This window comes from Cavia porcellus, unplaced genomic scaffold (genome assembly GCF_034190915.1).
Source record: "Cavia porcellus strain 051 isolate PalLab524CR breed Dunkin Hartley unplaced genomic scaffold, mCavPor4.1 scaffold_3, whole genome shotgun sequence".
NCBI lineage: Eukaryota > Metazoa > Chordata > Mammalia > Rodentia > Caviidae > Cavia > Cavia porcellus.
The window spans coordinates 52,078,762-52,104,478 of record NW_026947486.1 but is presented as its reverse complement, the minus strand read 5'-3'; the positions used below and the strand labels follow the sequence as shown (position 1 = coordinate 52,104,478).

The 25,717-nt window shown below is 32.3% G+C and overlaps 1 protein-coding gene across 2 annotated transcripts in view; it reads left to right on the top strand.

Annotated features, from left to right (window-relative positions):
* The window catches only part of Pcdh11x (protocadherin 11 X-linked), a 195,221-nt gene extending 185,434 nt beyond the window's left edge, over positions 1–9,787 (top strand). Inside the window, exons 7-8 of one of the 2 annotated variants that reach the window (XM_003471041.5) lie at positions 3,039–5,531; positions 9,312–9,787. In XM_003471041.5, the coding sequence (XP_003471089.2) occupies positions 3,039–5,531; positions 9,312–9,356 (2,538 nt within the window). In that variant the 3' untranslated portion in view covers positions 9,357–9,787. Of the gene's footprint in view, positions 1–3,038; positions 5,532–5,769; positions 6,684–9,311 lie in introns of those variants that run through there. The other variant, XM_023565585.2, reaches the window with a different exon arrangement.
* Positions 9,788–25,717: the final 15,930 nt, after the last annotated feature.

Here is a 25,717-nt window from a genome sequence, read left to right as displayed (position 1 = left end):
GTCAGCTAAAGCAGGCTTTCTTTTAGCTGTAGGGGTCCAGTGCTTATGAACTAAATTTTGAGGAACGACTTTGTTAGGCTAAAGCCATTTTGAAACTTGATAATCTTAGTTTTTTTTTAAATTTTTTTTCAAAACAAAGTCTTTTACCTTTGGAGCTCTAAGATAGCAGAGCCTGTAGTCCTGTTGACTGCCTACAATTTTTTTTTTTTTTTTTTTTTTTTTTTTTTTGTATTTTTCCTTTTTATCAGTACTGGAGATCGAACTCATGATGGCCTGCTTGCAAGGCAGGAGCTTATGCCTCTGAGCTAAATCCCCAGCCCCAACTCCTATAGTTTCTTAAGGCCATCTTTTATCTTTTTTTAAATGTTTGATTTTATTCTTTTTTTTTTTATGTGATGAAATTTTTTTCTCTGTTTTACCATTGAAATGTACAACTTACCGTAGCTTTCTTTCTGTCCAAACTTAAAACACTTTAAATCATTTTCCTGGGTTCTATGTTCTTGATTTTAAACATAATTCTGGCTAAAAGACCCCAGCAATAGCTATGTATCAACCACGTCAATGTTAGACTGCCTTGATAATTCTTCTGCATGATTAATTAATCTGCTGCCTTAATTAATCACTCTCAAGTAGTCTCCAGAAATGATCAAAATGTAGACCAACTTCCTGCTAAGCCATAATAAAACAGTCTGGAGTCTAAAAGCCAATGCAGATTTTCTTTTCTTTTTGTACTGGGGATTGAACTCATTACCTTGTGCTTGATAGGCAGGAGCTTATGTGACTGAGCTATATCCCTGGCTTATTTTGTTCTTTTCTTAGATTTTTTTTTTCTTTTCAATATTTCTTAGCAGAAACCTCCTTAGTCTGATCCTTACTATCAGAATTCTGCCAGTAATCTGGTCTTCTGAACTGTGACTAGAATCTCTAGCCAAGTGTATCTTAAGGCATTCCAGCTTTATTTTTGTAGTTGGTATCTCTAAACCTTTTCTAATTCTCTCTTCCCAGAAACCAGTTTAAAGGCAATTAAACCACATAGGTATAGTCATTGAAATTACCCCTTTCTCAGTACCAAATTGTATTAGTTACATTTTTTTCATTACTGACAAAAAGTAACCAAGACCCACAAGTTAAGAAAGGAACATTTTATTTAGCTTACAGTTTGTAGAGGTTGTAGTCTGTCATCAGCTGACAGTAAAGCACCATGGCATGTTAGACAGGCATCACAGAGCAGAAACAGTTTCTTGGTTGAAGGAAGGTAACAAAAGCAACAAAAGGAATTTAGGAGTTCTTTTTTTTTTTTTTTGTCCCTTTTGTATTCTGTTGACTACTAGGATTAGGGCAGTGCTACACCAATCGGTAGATTGATTTCTAATTACATACCCTTAATTTGAGCATTGTACCATGAATTAATCATACACTTTACATCCAGCCACCTCTGAAACAGCCACACCTATGACTGCATTAGGCTTTGGTGGAATAGCTAAATCAAAAAAATGTAGACACACCTATGTAAATTATTCTTGGATGAAATTTATATATGGTATTAACTTCTTTGAATTTTTGTTTTGTTTTTGAACTGTACATACATTGTTTGTCAAAAGTGGGGTTATATATTTTATAAGTAATGCCTGGAATTATATTGTGTACATAGCATTTGCAATAACTTTTTCTGAAAAAAAAAAGCTTAAAATGAGAATGCAAAATTTTACTACCTATTGGTATTGTAACTTTTATTGTATTAACATTAAAACTTGTTATTTCTGTGATTTCTTTTGAAATTATTCTTTGTACAGTATTACAAAGGTAAAAGGTAAAAAAAAAATTAAAAGTTTATTAGTAGATATCTCGTTTTTCATTCTTGTTGACATTATTAACCATCACTCATGTTATGACATATAATGCTTATATTGATTGAGGTTACTAGGCTACCATACAAGGCATAATTTATTCTACCTATTTCCCCTTCCCCTCCTCCTTATTCCACACCTTGTTACCTTGGACTATTTCCCTACTACAAGATATTCATTCGCTTGTTCCTTTATATCTGTCCTTTATTATTTGCTTTGTACTTTCTTTCATTTTAATGAGAAATTCAATATGGCATTTAGTCTTAGGTGTCCAGTTCATTTCACTTAGCATGACATGTTCCAGGTACTTGAACAAATATCTCAAATTTGTTGTTAATGTTCCATTATACACAGATAACATACTTTATTTTTCAGTTGTCTGTTAATGCATATATACGCTGCTTCTAGGTTTAGCTATTGCACCTTGTTCTGCTATAAACATTTTTATGCATGTATAGCAGTAGTATGATGTTTAAAATATCTGTAGAAGATACCTAGCAGGGAGATAACTAGGTCATACGGATTTCTAATTTCAGTTCTTTGAGAAATCTTCATGATTTCTATAATAGTTTTTCTAGTTTGTATTCCCCCCAAAATAAAGTAGGATTTATTTTTTACTGTAGCCTTCTCAGTGTTTGCTATATTTTGATTTGTTAATACTTGCTACTCTTTCTGGAGTGAGATGCAATCTTAGTATTGTTTTAATTTGCATTTTTCTAATGGCCAAGGTGTTGAAAATTTTTTCATATATTTGTTGATAATTTGTATTTCTTCCTCTGAGAAGTTTCTGATCATGTCTCATGCCTATTTCTTGGTCTTTGGTTTTAAGTGATTCAATTTCATCGATTTCTTTGTATATTCTAAATATTAGACCACTACTTGAAGCATATTTGACAGAATTTTTTTTTCTCAAACTGTAGGGTTGTCTCTTCAGTCTACTCATTGATTCTTATGCGGTATGAATTTTTTTTAATCTGATGTAATTCCATTTGTTAATTCTTGCTGTTATTTCTTGTGCAATTGAGGTTCTATTTAGAAAATAATTCCCTACATCTATATATTCCAGTGTTTTGCTTATTTTATCTTCCATCAGCTTTAATGTTTCTATTTTAATATTTAGATTTTTGATCCATTTTAGTTTAATGTATTTAATATGTATTAACATAAATAAAAATATTTTGTATTTTCCAGGGCCAAAATATTTTTGGACTTGATGTCATTGAAACACCAGAAGGAGATAAGATGCCACAACTAATAGTACAAAGGGAGTTAGATAGGGAAGAGAAGGATACATATGTGATGAAAGTAAAGGTTGAAGATGGTGGTTTTCCTCAAAGATCAAGTACTGCTATTTTGCAAGTAAGTGTTTCTGATACTAATGACAACCATCCTGTCTTCAGGGAGCAGGAAATTGAAGTTAGTATACCAGAAAATGCTCCCATTGGCACTTCAGTAACACAGCTCCATGCAACAGATGCTGACATTGGTGAAAATGCCAGGATTCATTTCTATTTCAGCAATCTAATATCAAATATTGCTAAGAAATTATTTCATCTTAACACTACCACTGGACTTATCACAATTAAAGAACTACTGGATAGAGAAGAAGCACCAAGCCACAAATTACTTGTTTTGGCCAGTGATGGTGGATCAGTACCTGCAAGAGCAATAGTGCTGGTAAATATTACAGATGTTAATGATAATATCCCATCAATTGACATTAGATATATCATCAGTCCAACCAATGGCACTGTGATTCTTTCAGAAAATGCTCCACTGAACACTAAAGTTGCTTTAATAACTGTGACCGATAAAGATGCTGAGCACAATGGTAGGGTGACGTGCTTTACAGATAATGAAGTTCCTTTCAGATTAAGGCCTGTGTTCAGCAATCAGTTCCTCCTCGAAACTGCTGCATACCTTGACTATGAGTCCACAAGGGAATACGCTATTAAATTACTTGCTGCAGATGCTGGGAAACCCTCTCTGAATCAGTCTTCACTGCTCCTCGTCAAAGTGAAAGATGAAAACGACAATGCTCCTGTTTTCACTCAACTCTTCATAAGTCTCTCTGTTCCAGAGAATAATTCTCCTGGCACTCAGTTGACAAAAATAAGTGCAACAGATGCAGACAATGGGCAAAATGCTGAAATCAGTTACCTTCTGGGTGTGGATGCTCCATCTGAATTCAACTTGGATCCACGCACAGGTGTCCTGACTGCAGTGAATAAACTAGATAGAGAAAAACAGGAAAAATACTATTTCACTGTTCTGGCAAAAGATAATGGGATACCATCTTTAATGACCAATGCAACAGTTTTTGTTACTGTTCTTGATCAGAATGATAACAGTCCAGTTTTCACTCACAATGAGTACAATTTCTATGTTCCAGAAAACCTTCCAAGACATGGCACAGTAGGACTAATTACTGTGACAGATCCTGATTATGGAGAGAATTCTGCAGTTACCCTCTCCATTTCAGATATGAGTGATGAGTTCACCATTGATCCACAGACAGGTGTCATCAGGCCAAATATTTCATTTGATAGAGAAAAACAAGAATCATATACTTTCTATGTAAAGGCTGAGGATGGTGGTAGGGTATCACATTCTTCAACTGCTAAAATAACCATAAATGTGGTTGATGTCAATGACAACAAACCAGGTTTTGTTGTCCCTTCTTCTAACCACTCCTATGAATTGGTTCTACCATCCACTAATCCAGGCACAGTGATCTTCAAAGTAGTTGCTACTGACAATGACACTGGCCTGAATTCTGAGCTTCGTTACAGTATTGTAGGAGGAAATACAAAAGGGCTCTTTGTAATTGACCAAAAAACAGGCAATATTACACTGAAGGAGAAATGTGTTATTGCAGACCTTGGTTTACACAGACTAGTAGTTAAAGTTAAGGACTTAGGACAACCTAATTCTCTCTTCAGTATTGTGGTTGTGAATTTGTTTGTGAATGAGTCAGTTTCTAATTTGACACTGATTCATGAATTGGTGCACAAAGGCATAGAAACATCAGTGACTGAGAATATTGAGAAAGCTGATTTACCCTCACCAAGTGACTATGTTAAAATAATGATTGCTATTGTTGCTGGCGCCATAATTGTCATCCTAGTGATTTTCATCACTGCTGTAGTAAGATGTTACCAATCAACACAGTTTAACTCTACTCAGAATACCAAACAGAATTCTGAATGGGTTACTCCAAACCCAGAAAATAGGCAGATGATAATTATGAAGAAAAAGAAAAGCAAAATGAAGAAGCATGTCCCTAAAAACTTGTTGTTTAACTTTGTCACTATTGAAAAAACGAAGGCAGAAGATGCTAACAATGATGGAAGTGGCATCACACTAGACCTCCCTATTGAGCTGGAAGAACAAAACGTGACCAAGTATAACTGGGTTACTACACCAACTACCTTCAAACCTGATAGTCCTGATTTGGCCCAGCACTACAAATCTGCCTCTCCACAGCCAGCCTTCCAGATCCAGCCTGAAACTCCCTTGAGTTCCAAGCATCACATCATTCAGGAACTACCCCTTGATAACACATTTGTGGTCTGTGATTCCATCTCCAAGTGTTCCTCCAGCAATTCTGATCCATACAGTGTATCCGAATGCAGCTATCCAGTGGCAATGTTCAAGACCCCTGTATCTGTACACACGAGACTGGTAGGTAATCCAAGTTTCTAGCTAAACAACCAATATTTATATTTTTATTATTTTCAACTAATGTAAATGTTTGCAAAATATTGATTTGATAGATATGTGCAATCATAATGCACAAAATCTTTGAAATAAGCATGAGTTAATTTAAATTTAATGAAAAAAAATCTTAACAAAATAAATGATTATTGTAAGACATGTAAATCGAAGATAATGCTTCTAACAGAGGCAATTTTGTCTACAGGTGATGATATGAAGCCAGTATATTGGAAACATTCCACAGCAAAGCTTCTAGCATTGCCCTAATTAACATTGTGTAAGACAACAGAAAAGTTTGAGATACTTATCCCACACAAAGTTTTTAAAATCTCATAAGCAGCTCTTCATGGTGTTGAGAATTCCAGCTTCATTTGGGAAAATCTGTGGCTTACCAAATCCATTAAATGGCACTAAGTTATCCACCCTCCATAAAACAATATGCTCCCTATTCCCCCCAAAACTGTAATTTTCATATTAGGCACTCAAGCTCATACTATTTCATCATGTCTATAATTATACAATATATGAAGAATGGGGTTAGAAAAATAACAGTATGTTTATCCCCAAGCCAAATAATGGAATCCATGTGAAATATCAATTTTAGATAAATAGTTAAGTATTTGCATAATTATGCAAGACATACAGAACCAATAAGATGACTTTCTGTAAAGTAATGAATTTTGGAAAGTATATTTATTTATTATAAAGGGCACAAAGAGAAATGAGAACTTAATAAAACTTATGAAATTTTTGCACAATGATTTAAAGCCCACTATGAAATCTATGGTTTGTATAGCACTTCTTTAACCTTTTATTCTGTGTCTAAATGAGAAAAATTTATCTGAAAAATCAAAAAAATAATACTATTTCTTAATAAAGTTAAGTGATGGAATTGTCTACATTTATTTTTCTCACTCTCATTATGCTACATGTTGACTGCATTATTTTTCTTCTGCTGGAGAAGCAGTTATCTCAGTTGCAGTACATAAAGAATAAAGTCTTTAGAAAAGTTATTAAAGCTTAATGAAACAGTTGCACCGTAAGAGTAAAAACAGATTCTGTCTCATTCAGAGATAGAGATATTGAAGATGTCCAGTACATTTAAGATAACCATGAAAAGGGATGTTCCATACTTTTGGAAACAATTTTAAGAATGCAAATCATTAAAGGGTATGCACAGTTAAATAATACATAATATTAATGTTTCTACTTTAATCATAGAGTTAAGGTAAGATACTCATTCAGTTGCATGAATGTTTTACTACAATAGGCCTGCAATTAAGTGATGTTAGAGATTGTAAAATTAGCCTTTTGTCTCTTCATAAAATTCCTGTTATGCTATGAAAGATTTTATGATACAGATTATCTATGATTTGAATGAGTTCAGTGTTTTTCTCCCAGAGATGTACAATACACATAACAAATGCTTAATATCTATTGAGGATGTACCTTTTTATATTTCACCATTAAAAGCACATATTTTCTAATTTTATATCTGTTGTCCTGCTTATTGGAAATATTTCTCAATAGAAAAGTGGTTTATATGAGTAATATTTTATGTATGTCGTATATCCAAAGAACACTTTTCTTGGATTAAATGTACTACATTTAAAAAGTATATGAATGGTAGAGTTTATCAACTGTATTTATAAGCTATCATTTTAATAGATTGGCTCAAATTTAGTTAACAGAGAAAATTTTGGTTTCAGCTCTTTTTGAAGTTTCTGAGATATTTTATGAGTATTATTCTTGAGTATATGAACAGACAGTAAGAAGGCATTGATAAAAACAAAAAATTAAATATTTTTAAAATTTTCTCATTTTTGGATAGTTTGCAATTTTATGAAATTATTTAAATTAATAACCTTCCCCATGATGACATTTTGTATTAAAAAGCTAAGAAACTTTTCATTAAACATAAGACAAATTCCTTCATGAATTAGTTAAATTATCAAAATCAAGTATTGAGAATGAGCTACTGGCTATTTTTAAAATTTAATTAACTAAAAGAAATGTCTTAAAATCAGTGAGTTATCAGATGGTAACTTTGATTTTCTCACATGTTAAAAATTATGTATTTTATGCGATTGTCTTATAGTTGTTTCATACTCATTTCTATCATTTCAGTATGAATTTAGGAACATAGGCAGACTAATTCAATACTAAAAGTTATTTGAATATTTACATTTTGTGCTACATTTTTCATGTTTCAACACTTTATGTACACTTTGCAATTTATAATTAATTCCAGGAGAAAAGTCTTATATTCACTGATATTTCAAGATTCTAAGGAGATAAATGAACATTGAAAAAGATGTCTTGTATTTAAAAATTCAAATATGGCATGTATGTTCTTAAAAATTATACATAATAAAAGTGTCAACAAGTACAATAAGAATTCATTGCTGATGAAATTCAGCCAGTTACATGAAATATTACTGTTATCAAATGTCACAAGCATTCCACTTTAAATGGAGAAATATATTTTCAAAATGAAGTTTTATGATGATACTAACATTGAGTTCAATGTTCATCTGAATGGAAATATTCATGCACAGAAATAAAACTGTCTTAGTAGGCTATAAGATAACAAGAAGTCGTGGCAGAATTTTTTCATTTTAAAAAGCTAGAAAATATTTACTTTAGATATAATTTTCTTAGTTACTTTTTCAGAAAAAATAGAAAGCTGTCATTGTATAGAAGTACATTTATGTATAAATACATCTACATGATGTATTTCTCTAGCATAAGTGTCTACATGTTTTATGAAAAGCATTTTTTAATTTAAAAAATAAAGAACAAAACAAAAATGGGTGAAAATAATACGTAATTTCAAAAAATACACAGTAAGAAATCACTAGTTGATAATTACATATTGTCCTCTTACAAATAGTTGTTCAAGTTACAAAAGTGAAGCATACAAAGTGGCCATTCGAACAGCGAGACTGCAAACAGATCTGTTCAACTACCCAACAAAAACTTAGTAATGAGGTTATCAATCCTATACACTTAAACATACATGCAGTTATATCCTTTAGAGCACTTTCTTTTCCTCTCTTTTTACAATAGCAATTAAATGTTGGAAATAAAAAGTTTTCATACGTATTTATATTACAAATTTAAGTGAACAAATCCACAGATAATCATCCATTAACACCTCTCACTGAAAGAATAAACATTTATTTTTTATGACTAACATTTTTCAGTACAAAAACTATTTTAGAATAAGTTTTGTTAATTTATATGTGTAAGAAATACATAGCCAAAATTGAGAGCTGCTTAGAACCATTCTTCCATTAAAATATTTTGCAGAACATACATTTGAAAAATAGAAAGTGAAATTGAAAGTATTATTTTTGAGGGGTCCTCTTTGTACCAATTACTGTCTTAGATATGTATTTCACTTATTTCATTTCTTCAACTCCTAAACATATTCTATCAAATTTCTGTGATTTAAGTTGAAAGATATTGCAATTTGGGTAATTACGTAAAAACAATGATGAAAAGTTTGGACAGTTATAACTCATGGCTGAAGTCATGCTCTAGATATGACATATGGTTTCAAATGATAACAGCATGTAAGTACCCAGGAATAGGATTCATAGTCACTATGATTAAATTTAATAATTTTAATTTTGTGCATCTGTATTATGGTATGTGAATTTTATCCATGCAGCATGCTTGACAAATAAAATTTGTAGAACACAACCATCTGATTTTGATAATGTGTTATTTTTCTTGTCCTAGACTGATTCCAGGACATCAACTATTGAAATCTGCAGTGAGATATAACTTTCTAGCAGTAGCAGTTCCATTACTTTACCCATTTTTGAATGAATTGTAATTTCACAATTTGTCTAAGATCATTAGTTTTGTAATCTAGATTTCCCATTATAAAAAAACTAAAAAATACATTAAAAATGATATCCAATGAACCTTGTGTTTTATTTAGCATTAATCCAGTAATTGAAATTAAAAATGAATGAATTCCAGTAACAGAGTTTATAATGTGTTCTCTCTGTTTGCTCCCTATGAATGTCAACAACTCTGATGTAATCCAAAGCTTTCTTGTTCTACACACTGATGTTTAATATGTCTACATGCTTGCTGAGAGACTAAGCATCATCACTAAGTGTTTGAAAGTGAGTTGGAGCTAAACAAACTGCCCTCTGAAAGTTATCCAGGGTGCAAGGTAGTTTTAAGAACAAAAAAAACCCCAATGTTTTAGAACATGCACCAACATAAATATCATAAAAAACTTGTAATTACCAACCACTCTTTTTTTTTTTTTTTTTTTTTTTTTTTTGTGGTACTGGGGACCAAACTCATGACTGCACCCTTGCAAGGCAGGCACTTATGCTGCTAACCTAAGTCCCCATTCCCAGCCAAAAACTCTTCTTAATAGGTAGATGACAGAAAATAATCTTTTGAGGTTTTTATGTTGATTATAATTTTTTTCCACCACATTGATCACTAAAACTTACTTTTGATGTAGTCGATTTTCTTTTCTTTATAAATTTTAAAAGACAATTTATTTCTATTCTTATGACTGAAAAGAAAAACAAAAAGCTCTTCACACTCCCTGATGTTTAAGAAATGCATCATTATTTGTTTATTATGAAACATAACCCCAATCATGTGGGAGTAGAAAACAAGAACTGAGATAGGATGTTCCAAAAAATTACTATGTAGTTTTACCGTAACAAATACTATTAAGATGTATTTTTTAATTAAAATCCACAGTTTATAAATTGAAAATAAACTGTGGAAAATGTCTCGCACTTTACTTTAATATAAAATTTTTTGACAGTAACATACATAAGTAATTATATTTCTGATATTTTCTTTATGTACAATGATAAAGCAATTTTAAATTCACACATTAATTAATGTTTTATGCATATATTCTGTTTTGTTTATGACAACTATGTCCACACTGTCAATAAAATTCATAGGGCTGTGTATATAGCTCAACAACACAGTGCCTGGCTGGCAAACAGGAGGTCATGAGTTTGATTCTTGGTACCAAAGAAGAGAAAAACCAAAAAATAATCATATACTTTAGAATACTTTTTAAAAGCTGAATTTAGATCCAATAAATCAATCATTATTTTGTACAATATTTATAAATCTTATTTCAACACACAATACTAGTGTCTCATGTTATTTATTTATCTGTGTTCACTGTTTAATTAGATGCTGTAATTGTGGAGCCAGCTAGGTATAATGTTTTTCCTCTTCTCAAGAGAAATGACACAGGACAGGCATATCTTAAGTAATCTCATGTGAATTTTAGTTACACAGTAAATGCTTCCTATATATGCTCTTCTTTGGCAGACAAGATTTCTTAGATTTTGTAAAACTTAATATTTGTTTATTTTACAAAATATTTAGATTTAGGTTTTCTAGTATATTCAAAGGTGCTGTGATAAGATAAAGTTGTACATGTCATACAAAACTATTTTTTGCAACATTTTGGTTTTTTTTCTTTCATTTTACAGATTCACACATAACAGCTGTGGTTCAAAGTTGTATTCAGAATTAGAAGTGCAATTTTTTAAAATTATAGAGTAGTTTTTATTTTTATTGTACATGTAATACACATTGCTGGTATAACAATGTATACATATTTAGAAAATTGATAGCAGGTTATAGAGAAGAATTTTTAAGGTATTTGTTATTTATTTCAATCTAGGTCAGTCATTCCTTTAAATTTAGTAATTTGTTTAAAAGGATCTATAACTTTGAAAATGTTGCCTTTTTATGAATCATTCTCTATATTTTATATCATAAACTATACATACAGGTCTTTTTACACATATGAATTAATGACATAAAAATTCATTTATTTTTGCAGGTATATACTTGAGCAAATTAACATACAAGTTGATGAGTTGATACTGTAATACAAACATGATACATATATCCACCATGAAACTAACTTCCTTTCAATAAAAATATCAATTGTTTTTGAAAAGTTACTTGATTTATAAAGAAGCCCATATACATTTCCACCAAAATACCCTTGTACCTGAACAACAAATTTATTTATACATTTCAGGTATTTTTTATGAAATACATTGAATTTTGTATATTACAGATATTCTCAATTAAAATTATTTTTGAATGTTTCTTTTACAGAATTTATATAATTATTCATATAACTAACAGGTACCATTCTATTAGGAATGAGATTTTTTAAAAGGCATATTTCAATAGCTTTTAAATAGTCAAATTGACATAATAATTAAATTGAAGTATTTCAGTGGTTTTGCTGGAAGGATTTTTTCAGTTTTCTGTCTTATTATGGAAACATTAATTATTGATTGATTTCATAAATTGTTAGTCTCTTTGAATACAATTGTCTTTCATAAGCTTTTCATTCTTAATGTTTTAGTAAAAACAACAGATTTAGTTTTAGTAAAAACAACAAAATTTAGTAAAAACAACAGATAAGAAAATAATGCCTTCGTCAGACAATTAGGAAAATGTTTTTAAAAATTATTATTTCTTTCTACTCAGTATGGTTAAAATTAAACAAATACCATACAGTATATAACTTTGATAAAAATATTTTACAAAATGTCATAAATAAAAATATTGACATTTTATTATATATCAGATCTAATGTCAATTAAAAATGATTGCAAACATGAATTTAATATTATCTTATAACTAAATAAAGTTGATCACAAACATCACCTTATATAAAATGTATTTCCAGTTTTGAAACATGCTAGCCATATAGCTTTTACTTGTCACATTATAACTTTGGAGTAACTAAAATAAAAATTATGACCAGCTCTTTTGGCATGTAAATGCAGTATTCAAAGTTGCAATGAACACACAGAAAATGGGATTTCATTATGTTGGATAATTAGTTGTTATAGTCCTTAATACAAAACTATAATTTATTTCATTTATTTGATCATTTTTTCATTCAACATCACCCATTGGATGCTGCTTTGTAGAAAATCGGATACATAATGTATCATACTCAGATTAAATAATAACACTTTACACACAAATACCATTATCAGGATGACTTACTTACTTTTCACTTTTCTCTGAGACAAAATACCTAATTCTGAAATTTAGCGAAGGAAAGGTTTATTTCTTACAGTTCTTGGAGGTTCCAGGCCATACTTAGTTGGCTCCAAAGCAGGGTGGCACGGCGGGCCTGCAGTTCATTGCAGCTGCAAACTGCAAGTGTGTAAACTGACAAGAGAGAGACACATACATTCTTCCTGCCATTAAATCATATCCTGGCTCTACCCCTGAGCAAGTGACACACTTAAATCATCATTCTAAGCACTAGACAATGAACAAATCACAAATGCTGGATTTAGTTGAGTCAATAATTCACTAAGCTAAACCATGATATGCCACACTTGGGCCTCAAAGACTCATTTACATTCTATATATAAAAGACATTTAGTCCACCTCCAAAAGTTGTCACAGTCCTAAAAATATCAGGATTGCTGAAAAGTCCAAGTCCCAAGTCTCCTCCAAGATCTATTGCAAACTCTTTAATGGAACCCCCTGTACAAATGAAACAAGGTTAAACATTTCCAAAATGCAAAAGCACAAGACAATAATTACCATTCCAAAAATTGAAATGGGAATACAAAGCATTGGGAACAAAGCAAGTCCAGCATCCAGCAGAGTGAACATTAAGTTGTAGATTTCCATGCTCAACATTTTAAGAAATATGGTTGCAAGCTCCAAAAGCCTTGGGTAATTCTACCCTCCATGGAGCTTCCAGGGATTTCAGTTCCAGCAGCTTCTCTATTAAGCCCCTTTGCTAAGTTGTGTAACTTTCCTTGAATGATACACCTTCCTGGTTTTTCCACACTTCTAGGGTCTCCATTGCACCTTTGGCTTCACCCTTATATCTTTACATATTGCCCTTTCAGGAACACAGTGTTTGGCTTGCCAGACCTTTTGAAATTGGTGTAGAAGCTGTATTACCCTCAGAATTTGTGCATTTTCCTTGTACCTAAAATCAACACCATGTGGATTCTGCCAAGGTCTACTGGAACAGTAGCCAGGCTTTCTGCTCTTGTCTTTGGAGGTCTAGTGCCTAGATCGCTGGGTTCTGTGAACCTGACTTTGAGGACAAGCTTCTCTATGTTGCCGCCATTCTGGAACCTGGTGTGTCTGCAGCCATTTTGGAAACTCATATGGCTGCCACCATTTTGGAGCATCATATGGGTGCTGCCATTTTGGAACCTCATGTGGCCTCTGTAACCATTCTGGAGCATGGTGATCTGCAGCTTTCTCCTCTGAGACCCCAAAAGTCTTTCACTTTTGCAGTTTTGAGGCTGCAAATGAAGGAGATCTGTTGCTAGGATGTATCTTGGCCATCTTTTGATTTCTCTGTTCTGTCTCAGCCATCAAAGTCTCAGCTAAATTTTTACAATCCACAGGTTTACTGGAGTTTTCCTTCTGACCAAACTCACAGCATTTTAAATTATTCTGCTGGGATCTTTGCTCTGAATTTGCAGCATAAATCTGGCTAAAAACCCCCAACAATGGCCATGACGCAGCCTCAACATTTCAGCTGCCTTGGAATCTCTTCTCCCAGATTAGTCATTCAGCCACCCTTAATCTTAGTCTCAGGCAAAGTCTCTGGACAGGAGCAAAAGCCAAACTTTCTACCAACACTTAACATACATTAACTGGAGTCCAACAACCAATGTAATCCTTTCCAGCAGAAATCTCCGAAGCCTGGTCTTTACTGGCAGGCTTTCTATCACCATTTTGGTCTCCTGAGCTCTGACTAGAATTTCCCCTAAAACACAGCCTAAGCTGTTCCAACTCTGCACATTTAGGCAACATCTCTGAACTTTTCCATACTCTTCCCACAAGTCATTCTCAGAGGCACTTGAACCACATCATCAGTTACAGTCAGAGCAATGACCCCATTCCTCTGGTACCAAATTCTATCTTAGGTACTTTTTACTGATCATTGAGACAAAATACCTGAGGCCCAAAGTTAGGGAAAGAAAGGTTTATTTCTTACAGTTCTTGGAGGTTTCAGTCCATACTCAGTTGGCTCCAAAGCAGCGTGGCATGGCAGGGCAGCCATTCATGGCCACTGCAAACAGCAAGCGTGAATCTACAAGAGAGAGACACACACACTTTCTTCCTGCTGTTACAACATATCCTGACTCCACCTCCAAGTGGGTGCAACACTCACCCCACCAATCTGAGTGCTAGACAACAAATCAATCACATATGCAAGATTTGGTTGAGTCCATAATTCATGAGGCTTGCAGGCACTGACAAACCCTGACACAGGACATCTGGGGAAAAATGAAATTTTCACTGTATGTAGGCATATTTTCGTTAAGCTGACAAAATTATTTGACTTCATAAATACAGAAATTTCAATATAACAACAATGTTGTAATAGTATCATGTTATATAGAGAAAAATATTTCAATGTGCTGTACACATTCCTCATCTAAATCTAGAGTAATAATATTTAATAGCTACTCTACTTGGTGCTGCAACTCATTACTTATATAAAAATTATTTCAAAATACATAGAAATTATAGAAATGATGAGGAATTTACCACCAAATATTTTACAATTGAAAACTGAGTACAGAACTGTATCAAACTCATATTAGAAATTAGCATACCTATTGGAGTATCTAGAAGAACATCAATTTAAATTTGATTTTTAGGTAATTTAAATACAGTGAGATTAAAAATATTAAGTGAAATTAAAAACACATATCTTTACATATATTTGTTCAATTGTGCTTTTCAAATTTCTAGCAGAAATAACATGATATAAATGAATATAAAAACACTTTGTTTAAAAATAATGCATTTTCATTTGCAATTCTATTGACTTCCATTAAACTATTTTGCCTCATTTCTATATTAATTCTGTATTCTTATAATCTTACATATTATCTTTTACTTAGTAAAAATTCTTTCCATATTCAGTGCATTCAGAATATAGTCTAATGTCACTTTTTAATTTAAATTAAGTTATTTGGTTTTTATGTAGTGACAGTAATTTTCTTTAAAAATATTTCTATTTTGTAACAGGAAGATTCAGTAATATTAAACAATTATGAAACACAATTATACTGAAAATTATTAATGTATAGGTTCTTTGGCAAAATAGAGAAAGAAAAACTGACTTTTATTAACATCAAACTTTGGCTCAGTTGGTATAAGCAAAATTTATCCAAATAAAAAGCCTTTATCATTTCACCTTTATTTTGTATTAGTGCTTTATTAATTTTAAAATCTATGAAAAAAGAGCAAATCAAATAGCTTTGTTAAATATCAGATTTTCAGTTTCATATGTCTCTAATTTTTTGGGTTGAATTGATTTTCAAGAGATTATGATATGGCATTTTCATTATATATATGCATATATGTCTATCTGTGTATATAAATTCACATTTATGTTTGTAAAAATTTCAATGTGAGTCATGGATTGATATGCATCATGGAAATATTTATGAGGGTAGATCAACTTTTCAGATTGCACAAAATATACAATTTATTATAGGTTCATTTTGTTTCTATGATTTTCAATTGTTTTATGAGTCAGGAACTTGCTATTTAGTTCAAGTTAGTCTTGAATTCATATGTAGCCCAGGCTGTTCTCCAGCTTCATCAATCTTTTTGCCTCAGGTTACTGACTATGGGTATTGTAAGACTGTTTCGTTACATCTGACTCTATATTTTCTATTTTTGTGTGTACTTTCTATTAAAATATCTATTGGAGAAAATCTATACGTTAAATTGTGAAGGTTTAAAATACTTGTGACATTTAAATGCTTGTTTTTGGTTTCTACTGTGCTGAAATTTTTAAATGAATGAACAGGTTTTGTGTGACTATATTAGACTAAATATTAAAGAACATCTTTAAAGTGCAATATATGTAGGTATTAACACTAGTTATATTTCATAGAATTTCAGTGCTTAAAGTGTGTGTAGTCTGTACTAAATGAAATAACTATAAATAAAATTATTTCTACATTGCAATAACACATCTGATATATTTGATGCACTTACTATCATAAGGGAATAACAATTTAATTAACATCATTGATGATCTGCAATATGTACGTACAATCCTATCCTATATTTTTCATGATAGAACTCATAATTTGTTTTGAATTTACCAAAACTTTATATATTGCTGTTATTGTTAAATCATATTGTGAGGTAAATAATACTTTCCAATAAATCAAAGCAATAAAGTATGTAATAACAAATTAAATTACTGAAGTTCTAGTTTTATGCATGTTATTGCATTTATTTTCTTTAAATATTAATAAAATTGGATTTATTATCCACTGTATTTGATAAAATATGGAAAATTGTAAAGTTTATTATGAGTGCAACCAAAAATAAAGATGTGTCTCACTTCTGTGAGCCAACAGTGTGAAGTATAGAGTTGGTCTCATTGAAAGATGGGATCTGGAATTGGAGAGATGTAAACATGCAGTAAAATTGATGGTCTCTCCCAATTAATATTGGTTTCAATATGTCCTTTCAAAAGAGTTTTATTTCAATAATGTTAGAAATACTTTTGAAAAAAAATACTTTAACTGGATAAAAATACATAAAAGTAACAATATACAAATTCTTAGTTGTTGTCACAATACTTAGTGCATATATGTTTCTTAAGTAAATTATAGGGAATGTATGTATTATATCTAAGGGAGAATGTAAATGACCTATGTCAAGAAGCGTTCTAAAGTCAGTAACATTTTACACCAACTAACAATTAAATTCAGTTGCTCCATCATCTAAAATACCTCCTATATTTGTCCTTTTCCCACTTCCCTTTCAAGTCTTAATGATGAGCTAACTGCTTCACAACTATTAGGTTGTCTTTTTTTTTTTTCACCTTAAAGAAAGTAAAACAAAATAGAACAAAGCAGATCAGAAGAAAGCAATGTAAATGACATAGATTTCAAAGCAAGATAACAGGTGATCAACAATGGTTACCATAATATCTCTTGTTTCCTTGTAAATAGTAGTCTATATCTTCATACACAATGAATTCATACAAAACCACATACTATAAAACCGATCAAGAAAGAAAAATGAATTCATTAAAGGCTTTCAAAACCAGACAATAGAAAAATCAACAATGACTACTGTCATGGTTTATATCTGTGTCCCCCAGGCCTCATGGGTTTGCATTGTTCATTTGTGATGATTCATTTTATAGTGCTTGGATTGATGGTGTCAGTGCTCCACCCACATAGGGGTGGAGCCAGGATGTGTTATAATGGCAGGAAGAAGGTGTGTCTTGCTATTTGCTTGTTCTTGTTTTGCTGTTTGCAGCCCATGAAAGGTGGTCCAGCCATGCCCACCTGCCTGGGAGCCAATTGAGTGTGGAATAAAACCTCCAAAAACTGTAAGAAATAAACCTTTCCTTTCCCAACTTGGGCATCAGGTATTTTGTCTCAGCAAGGAGCATAAAGTAATTAAGACAACTACTTACCATAATGTCTCTTGTTCTTTTCAAAATAGCTGTCCATACTTTCATGTTTGTTGAAACTAAATAACACAAAACAGACTAAAACCACTCTAAACAAAGAAATAGAGCATTACTGGATTTCACAGCATGATGGTAGAAAATCAGCAGTGAATACCATAATGTCTCTTATTCTTCAAAGTAGTTGTTCATATCATCATGCACAATACAATTGATTTTTGTGAACTCTTTAGGAGAAGCTCTAGGCATCTGCTTCTATATTTACATCTTTCTGCATTGGAGGAAAACACAAAACAATGCAAATTACTAGAAAAATAATAAACAAAAAATACAAATAACAATAGCAAGAGCTCAAAACAATGATGATATAAGCCTTCAGAACAAGGTAGTAGGAACATAACTAAAGTTGTTATTTTACATAATGATCTTCAAAAGAGTTGCTCAGATCACCAGACACAAACATGAAAAATAGATCCAGTCCTATGACTGTTAACTGTTTTTTTTCCCCAAAAACTAATTAGTAGCATAATCATCTTAGCTATCTTAAGTGTGTTTAAACAATTTTAGATATTTTTGTTTTCCATTCATTTTTTTCTCCTTTGCCTTGAGATATTACTTTTTTCTGGAATTTGAGCAGATTCTTACTGTTATGGATTAACAACTGGTGGTCAGCGTAATGCCAGCTGTATTACATCAGGATGGCACTGAGCATAGATGCTCCACCTAAGGAAAGTTGCCAGCATAAATACAGAGGTGGACAAGGAAGTCTTTAATGTGTTATTACTTTGAGGCATTGAGGCATTGTGGATTCTCCTGAGTTGCTCTTTGAGTCGTTAGTTGGCCTGGAGATGCTTTGGTCCTCATATTAAGCATTGCTTCCTGCTGCCAGAGAGGAAGATGTGAGCTGCTTGGTCTCCAGGATGAACTCATCATGCTGGCTTCCTGGAATGTACTCCTGTGCTTATTTCAGAGGAGCTCAGGGCTTCTGTGGTGCTGAGGATGGCTGTGGTGCTTTTCAGGTTAGCCCTGGTAATTATTTTGAGTATGACATTTTGGATCCAGTGTAGAATCCTCAACCTACCAGCATGGCTACTTCTGCCCACTGGCATAGACTTCCCGGGCTTCCACCACTGACCTTTGGGCCTTCCCAGCACGGATCTGTAAAAGAGACTGGCATGAGTCTTTGTGGGCTCTAGATCTCCAGTTGGACTCACTGTCATGAGCTCTGGTTCTTTATCTGGAATCATGTGGGCAAATGCTATGGGATTTAGCCCCTTTGCTAAATATTCTATGTCTGTGGTGTTGTGGATAGATTTCCTGCATTTTCTTGTGTTAACTCTCAGGGACCATCATAAAACAATATAAACTCCATGTCCTGATTCTAATTGTTCTCTGCACAACCCCTAACTACCACATTTATCTTTTCACATGATTCATTGAGGATTTTGTATCTTATGTATTCTTACCATTTCTTACACTTGGGAGGTAATACAGTGCTGACACATATGAGTTTGATTCATTTTACTTATGTACATGTCAGAAGTTGCATCCATTTACCTATATAAATCTCAATGTAGTCATTATTTAAAGCTAAATAGCACTTCATTGTATAAGTGCTTTCCATTTTGCAGTTGCTGAGCATTTAGATGGTTTCCAACATCTGGCTATCACAATTTTGCTTCTATAAACATGGGTGCACATATATCACTGTGATATGATGTTTTCAGTTCTTCTGGTAATGTGGCCAGAAGTGGAATAGCTAGGTCAAATGGAACTTCCAATCCCAGCTTTTTGAGGAAAATTCAAACAAACTCCACAGTGGTTGTACCAGTCTACACTGACACCAAAAGTGCAGAACTGTTCCTTTTTGCCCTCATCCTAGCCATCATTTATTGTTGGTAGTTTTCTTGATCCTGACCATTCATTATGTAATGGCACGTAATCTTAGTTTTTTTTTTTTAATTTGCATTTCTCTAATGACCAACAATGCTGAACATTTTTCATGTATTTTTCTTGATTTGTATTTCTTCATCTGAGAACTGTTTATTCATCTCAGATGCCCATTTTTGGATTGGGTCTTTAAATTTCAGTGGCCTGATTTTTTAAAATTTTTAGATATATTTTTTTTTATTCTTTTGTCTTTTTGAGACAGGGTCTCACTATGCAGTTCAGGCTGGCCTTGAGCTCACTTTATAGCCAAGGCTGGTCTCAAACTCATAATTATCCTCCTGTCTCAGCCTCCCAAGTGCTGGGATTATAGGCATGAGCCACCAAGCCTGGCTTCTGATTTTTTTTTTTTAATTCTTTCCATGTTCTACACAGAATTCTTTTGTCTGAGGAAGAGCTGGCTAAGATTTTTTTTTCAAACTTCATGGGATTCATTTTTACTCTGCTGATGATTTCTTTTGACATTCAAAAGTATTTAATAAGCCAAGATCCCAGTTACTTATTCTTGGAAGAATTTCCTATGCAGTTTGATTTTTGGTCATGATTTCTCTCCCTACCCCCTATGTCATCAAGGTTTTTACCTACTTTGTCTTCCAGCAGATTTAGTGTCCCAATGTGAATATTTAGATCTTTAGTCCATTTAGACTTTAGTTTAGTACATGGTGATAGACATGATATGCAGAAAACTAAAACTAGTTTTTAGTTTTCATGAGCCAATTTTTCCAGCACCACTTATTAAAGAGACTATCTTTCTCCCAGTGAACATGTTTGGCCCTTTTGTCAAATAAAAGATGGCTGAGTGTGTTTGTAGTTCTATTTTAATTTTCTAAGGTATTCCATTGATCTTCAGGTGTTTTTTATTCCCGCACCATGCTGACTTTATTACAGTACTTTAGTAGTATAACTTCTAGTCAGGGATTGTGATGATTCCTGCCTTGCCTTTGTTGCCAATAATCGCCTTTGCTATTCTAGGTTATTTCTGTTTCCTCTCAAATTTTAGGAATGATTTATCTAGATTTGTGAGGTACATTACCTCACAATGCATTTGTTTGAAAATGTATCAAACCTATATAACAATTTTGAGAAAATGATCATTTTCACAATGTTTGTTGTTCCTATCCATGAACAAGGCATGTTTTTCCATTTTCCTGAGATATTCTTCAATTCCTTTTTCAGGGTTATAATACATTTCCCTGAATGTATCTTTTACTGCTTTTATTAGATTGATCCCTAAGTATTTTATTTTGCTGGATGTTATTGTGAAAGTTCTGGCTTCTCTTATTTCTCTCAGTGAGTTTGTTTTTTGTCCATAGTAATGTCATTGATTTTTGAGTTTTGACTTAGTATCCAGCCATACTAATGAATTTATTTATTATACCTAGGAGTCTTTCAGTAGAGTTTTGGGGGTCTTCTATATAGAGTATCATGTCATCTGCAAATAATGACAATTTATCTTTCTCTTTTCCTATCTTTTCTCCTTTTATTTCTCTCTTTTATCTAATTGCTCTGGATAGTATTTGCAGCACTGTATTGAATAGGATTCATAACAATGGACATCCTAGTCTTATTCCTGATTTTAGTGTAAAAGCTTTAAGTTTTGGGCCATTTAATATGATACTGGCTGTTGGTTAGTCATAGATGGTGTTTATCAAATTGAGGTAAAGACCATCCATTCAAATTTTCTGTAGAGTTCTTATCATGAATGAACATTGGCCCTCATCAAAAGCTTTTGCTACATCTGTGCAAATGATCATGTGATCCTCAATTTTGGCTCTACTGATATGGTATGTTACATTTATTGATTTGCATATGTTGCTCAGTCTCTGCATTCGTCGGCTCAATCCCATTTGGTCATGTGTATAATCTTCTTGACAATTTGCTGCATCCCCTTTGCCAGTATTTTATTGAGAATTTTTGCATCTACATACATTATGGAGATTAGCCTATAGTTCCTTTTTTTGCTTGGGTCTATCTCTGCTTTTGGTAATAATTTATTTCCAGGAAGGAGTTAGGCAAAAATCACTTCCCTTTCAAGTTCATTGATGAGTCTGAGGAGTGTTGGCGTTAAGTCTTCCTTGAATTTCTTGCAGAATTCTGCAGTGAATCTATCAAGACCTGGACTTTTCTTTGTTTGTACTTGTTTTATTTTCATTTTCAATTTCATTAATAGAAATTGGGTTATTCAGCAGTTTTACACCTTCTTGATCTGACTCTGGTAGTTCATATGTTTATAGGAATCTCTGTTTCTTTTGTATTATCAAATGTAAGAGTAGAGGTTTTCACATTAGGTGTTGAAGAATTTTTGTATTTCCACATGGTCTGCAGTGATTTCATTCTCTTCATTCCTTATTGCATGAATTTCAGTTTTCTTTCCTTTTATAAATAAGTTTCACTAGGGGCTTACTAATTTTATTTATTCTTTCAAAGCGTCAACTCTCTGATTCATTAATTCTTTGTACTGTCTTCTTAGTCTCTATTTCATTGATTTCTACTCTGATCTTTATATTTTCTTCCCTGATTTTGTCTTTGGGCTTGACTTGCTCTTCTTTTTCTAGATGTTTGAGGTTGTTTATTTTTGTTTGTTCCCTTTTCCTGATGTGGTAATTCACTTAAATAAACTTTGCTCTGAAACTGTTTTCATTTCATTGCAGTGTTTATGGTAAAATGTATTCATATTTTCATTTGCTTCATGATATTGTTTAATTTCCTCTTTAATTTCCTTTGTGAGCCACTGATTGTGCAGCAGTGTATTATTTAATTTCCATGTTTTTGTGGAGTTTTGCAGTTTCTTTTGTCCTTAATTTCTAATTTCATGGCACTATGATACAATAACATGCATGGGATTATTTGAGTTCTTTTGCATTTACTTAAGCATGTTCTGTGGGTTAGTGCATGGTCTATTTTAAAGAATGTCTCATGTGCTGCTGTGATAAATGTATATTCTGATGTTGTTAGTGGAACACTCTGGACACATCCACTATCCATTTGTTCACAGGTGTAATTCAGTTCTTTAATTTATTAGTTGGCTTTCTATCTAGATGATCTGTCTCCTTGTGCCAATAGGGTGTTAAGGTCTCTCTTTATTATTGTGTTATTGTTTTATGATTTTTAATTTCTGTGAATATTTATTTTATGTAGCTGTGTGCTCCTGTTTTTGATGCCTATATAATGATGATTATTATCTCTTCCTGTTGAATTTTCCCCTCACTAGTATGTAGTGAATTTCTTCATCTCTTTTGATCATTCTTGCTTTCAAATTCTCATTGTTTGCAAACAAAATAGCTACACTTGCTTTTGGGGGGGGTTCTGATTGCATGAAGTATTGTTTTCCCTCTTTGTCACTGAGTCCATTTTGCATTAGATGGGTTTCCTGTACATAGCATATGTTTGGATGTTGTTTCTTGATGAATTCTGCCAGTCAGTTTCTTTTCATTGGTGAATTGAGGCCATTTATATTTATGTTTAATACATAAATATATTCATTTATTTTGTCATGTTATCTTTATGCTTTTGGTTCTTTACCTTTGCACCCTGTTTAATTATTTGCCTTCTTTAATGGTTTTTTCCGATGTCCATCTAGAATGTCTTTTAGTATTCTATGCTGGGATAGTTTGGTGATCATGAAGATCTTCAGCTATTCTTTGTTGTGGAAGTATGTTTTTTCTCCAATTTGTAACGACAGTTTTTTAGGGTCCATCAATCTTTGTAGGAAGTCATTTTAATTTATGATTGGAAATGCTTCAATCCATGATCTTCTTAACTTCATTCTTTGGGTGGAGACATCTGATGTGATTTTGATGGTCTTTCTTTTATACTTGATCTTTCTCTTCTCTCTAACAGATTTTAATATTCTATTTTTATGTTGGATATCTGGGATGTTGATTATGATATGTCTTGGTATAGTTTTATTTTTGTTTTGGTTATTTGGTTTTATATATGCTTTACTTATCTAGTTGTCAGTTGTCATTCCCATGTTTGGGAAATTTTTGTCTATTATTTCTGTAAATAATATTTTGATATCATTTGTGTTGTCACATTCATACCTATCAAACTCATGTTGTTTTTCTTCACATTGTCTTGCAGCTGTTTTATTGTTATGTCCCAATTCCTTGTTATTTTTAAAGATCGTTCATTTCCTATTCAGTAACTGCAATCTTGTTTTCGGTGTTTGAAAGTCTATCTTCACTTTTCTTGAGGAGGTTTTGCCAAATTTTGATGGAATTTTTGATTTCCTGGATTTCTCTTTGAATCTGTTTCATGCATTCTTTTTGTCTCTTGTACTGTTCATTAAAGATTTCCATCTTTTTGCATTGTTCCTCTAATTTTTTAACTATGTCTCCTTTAGATGTGTTCAGCATTGGTTTCATTACATTTATCATTTCTGCTTTTATTTGTAAGACTTTTTCTGATCTGAGTTCTTACATTGCTTCCCAGAGTTGTTTCTTTATTTGTGTTGCTATCATTTCAGGGGTTTCAGGTATATAGCTTATACTTTCTGCTAAGACCATGTCTCCTACAGGCTTGCTTTGGATAGGCTTGAGGTTTGAGATTTCATTTTGCAAAGATCCTTTCTCCATTGCATACTGAAAAACATCTCAATTAATTTTTCCCAAATGATCTTTGCAATCTTAACTAAGTCTACTTGTTAATCCTATTTTCTACCATTCTGCGCAACCAATATCTTTAGTTCAATACTTATTTCTTGATTGTATCATGATATTTAATGTCTCCATAAATCTGTATAATTTACCAGAACTAGACTGTGCACTTTCTTTCATTAAGACCCTTCAATGGTGTCAAACAATATAACTAATCCATGGTTAGTTAAGTAGAAATGCAACTACTGAGGTACGGGATGCACACAAATAGTTTTCTACCAGAAAGATTATGACAAAATGAAAGCCCATTACTATCTGAGATTTTATATAAAAAAAGGAAGCCTGGATGGTATATTTTTCTATATCTTACTAGTTTCTTAGAATAAACCATACAGCTTCTATGTAATTAATATCCCTCAAGTAATGAATAAACCATATAAATGTTGAACATTCATTTTTGAAAAGTATTTCTAAGAAATTTCTATTATATAACGTTTCTTCATTAATTCCAAAATATTACAAATACTTATTTCAAATATTTTGATTCTTATTAGATTTATTGCTTGAGTTCTACTCAAAATATAAAGTATGAAATTAAAAAGAGAAATGTGTTGATTTGTGTGCCGCCCACATACACAGGAGTAAAAGAACTACATATGCTGTCCAGATATTTTACTAACAGAATCATCTCACTGCACTATTTCATGAAAGAAAAATGTTGCCAGTGTGAAGTGTAATAAGAGGAAAGATGCCCTTGTGGTAGTATTTTAATTAAATTAATTTAAAGCATTCTTGAAAAAAACTTTAGCTCATTAAAAAGGGTACATAAAAGTGAACAAAATAAATCTTAGCTGTTTTTAATCACATTAATTAGGGTGTGTTTGTGTTTCATAAATAAATTATGGTTAAACATGTTTCTTATCTTCACCAGAGAAACATTTTCCTCAATGAATCATAATAAATAGTATTTGCCTATCTGATTGTGTATGCATGTATATACACAGATTAATCTCAGCATTGAATTATTGAGATGAAATTATGATCCTAAATGGAAATCATTTTATCCCTTCCCTTCTTTTGGGAAAATCAAATTTATCAATTTTGTAAAAAGAGGGCTGGGG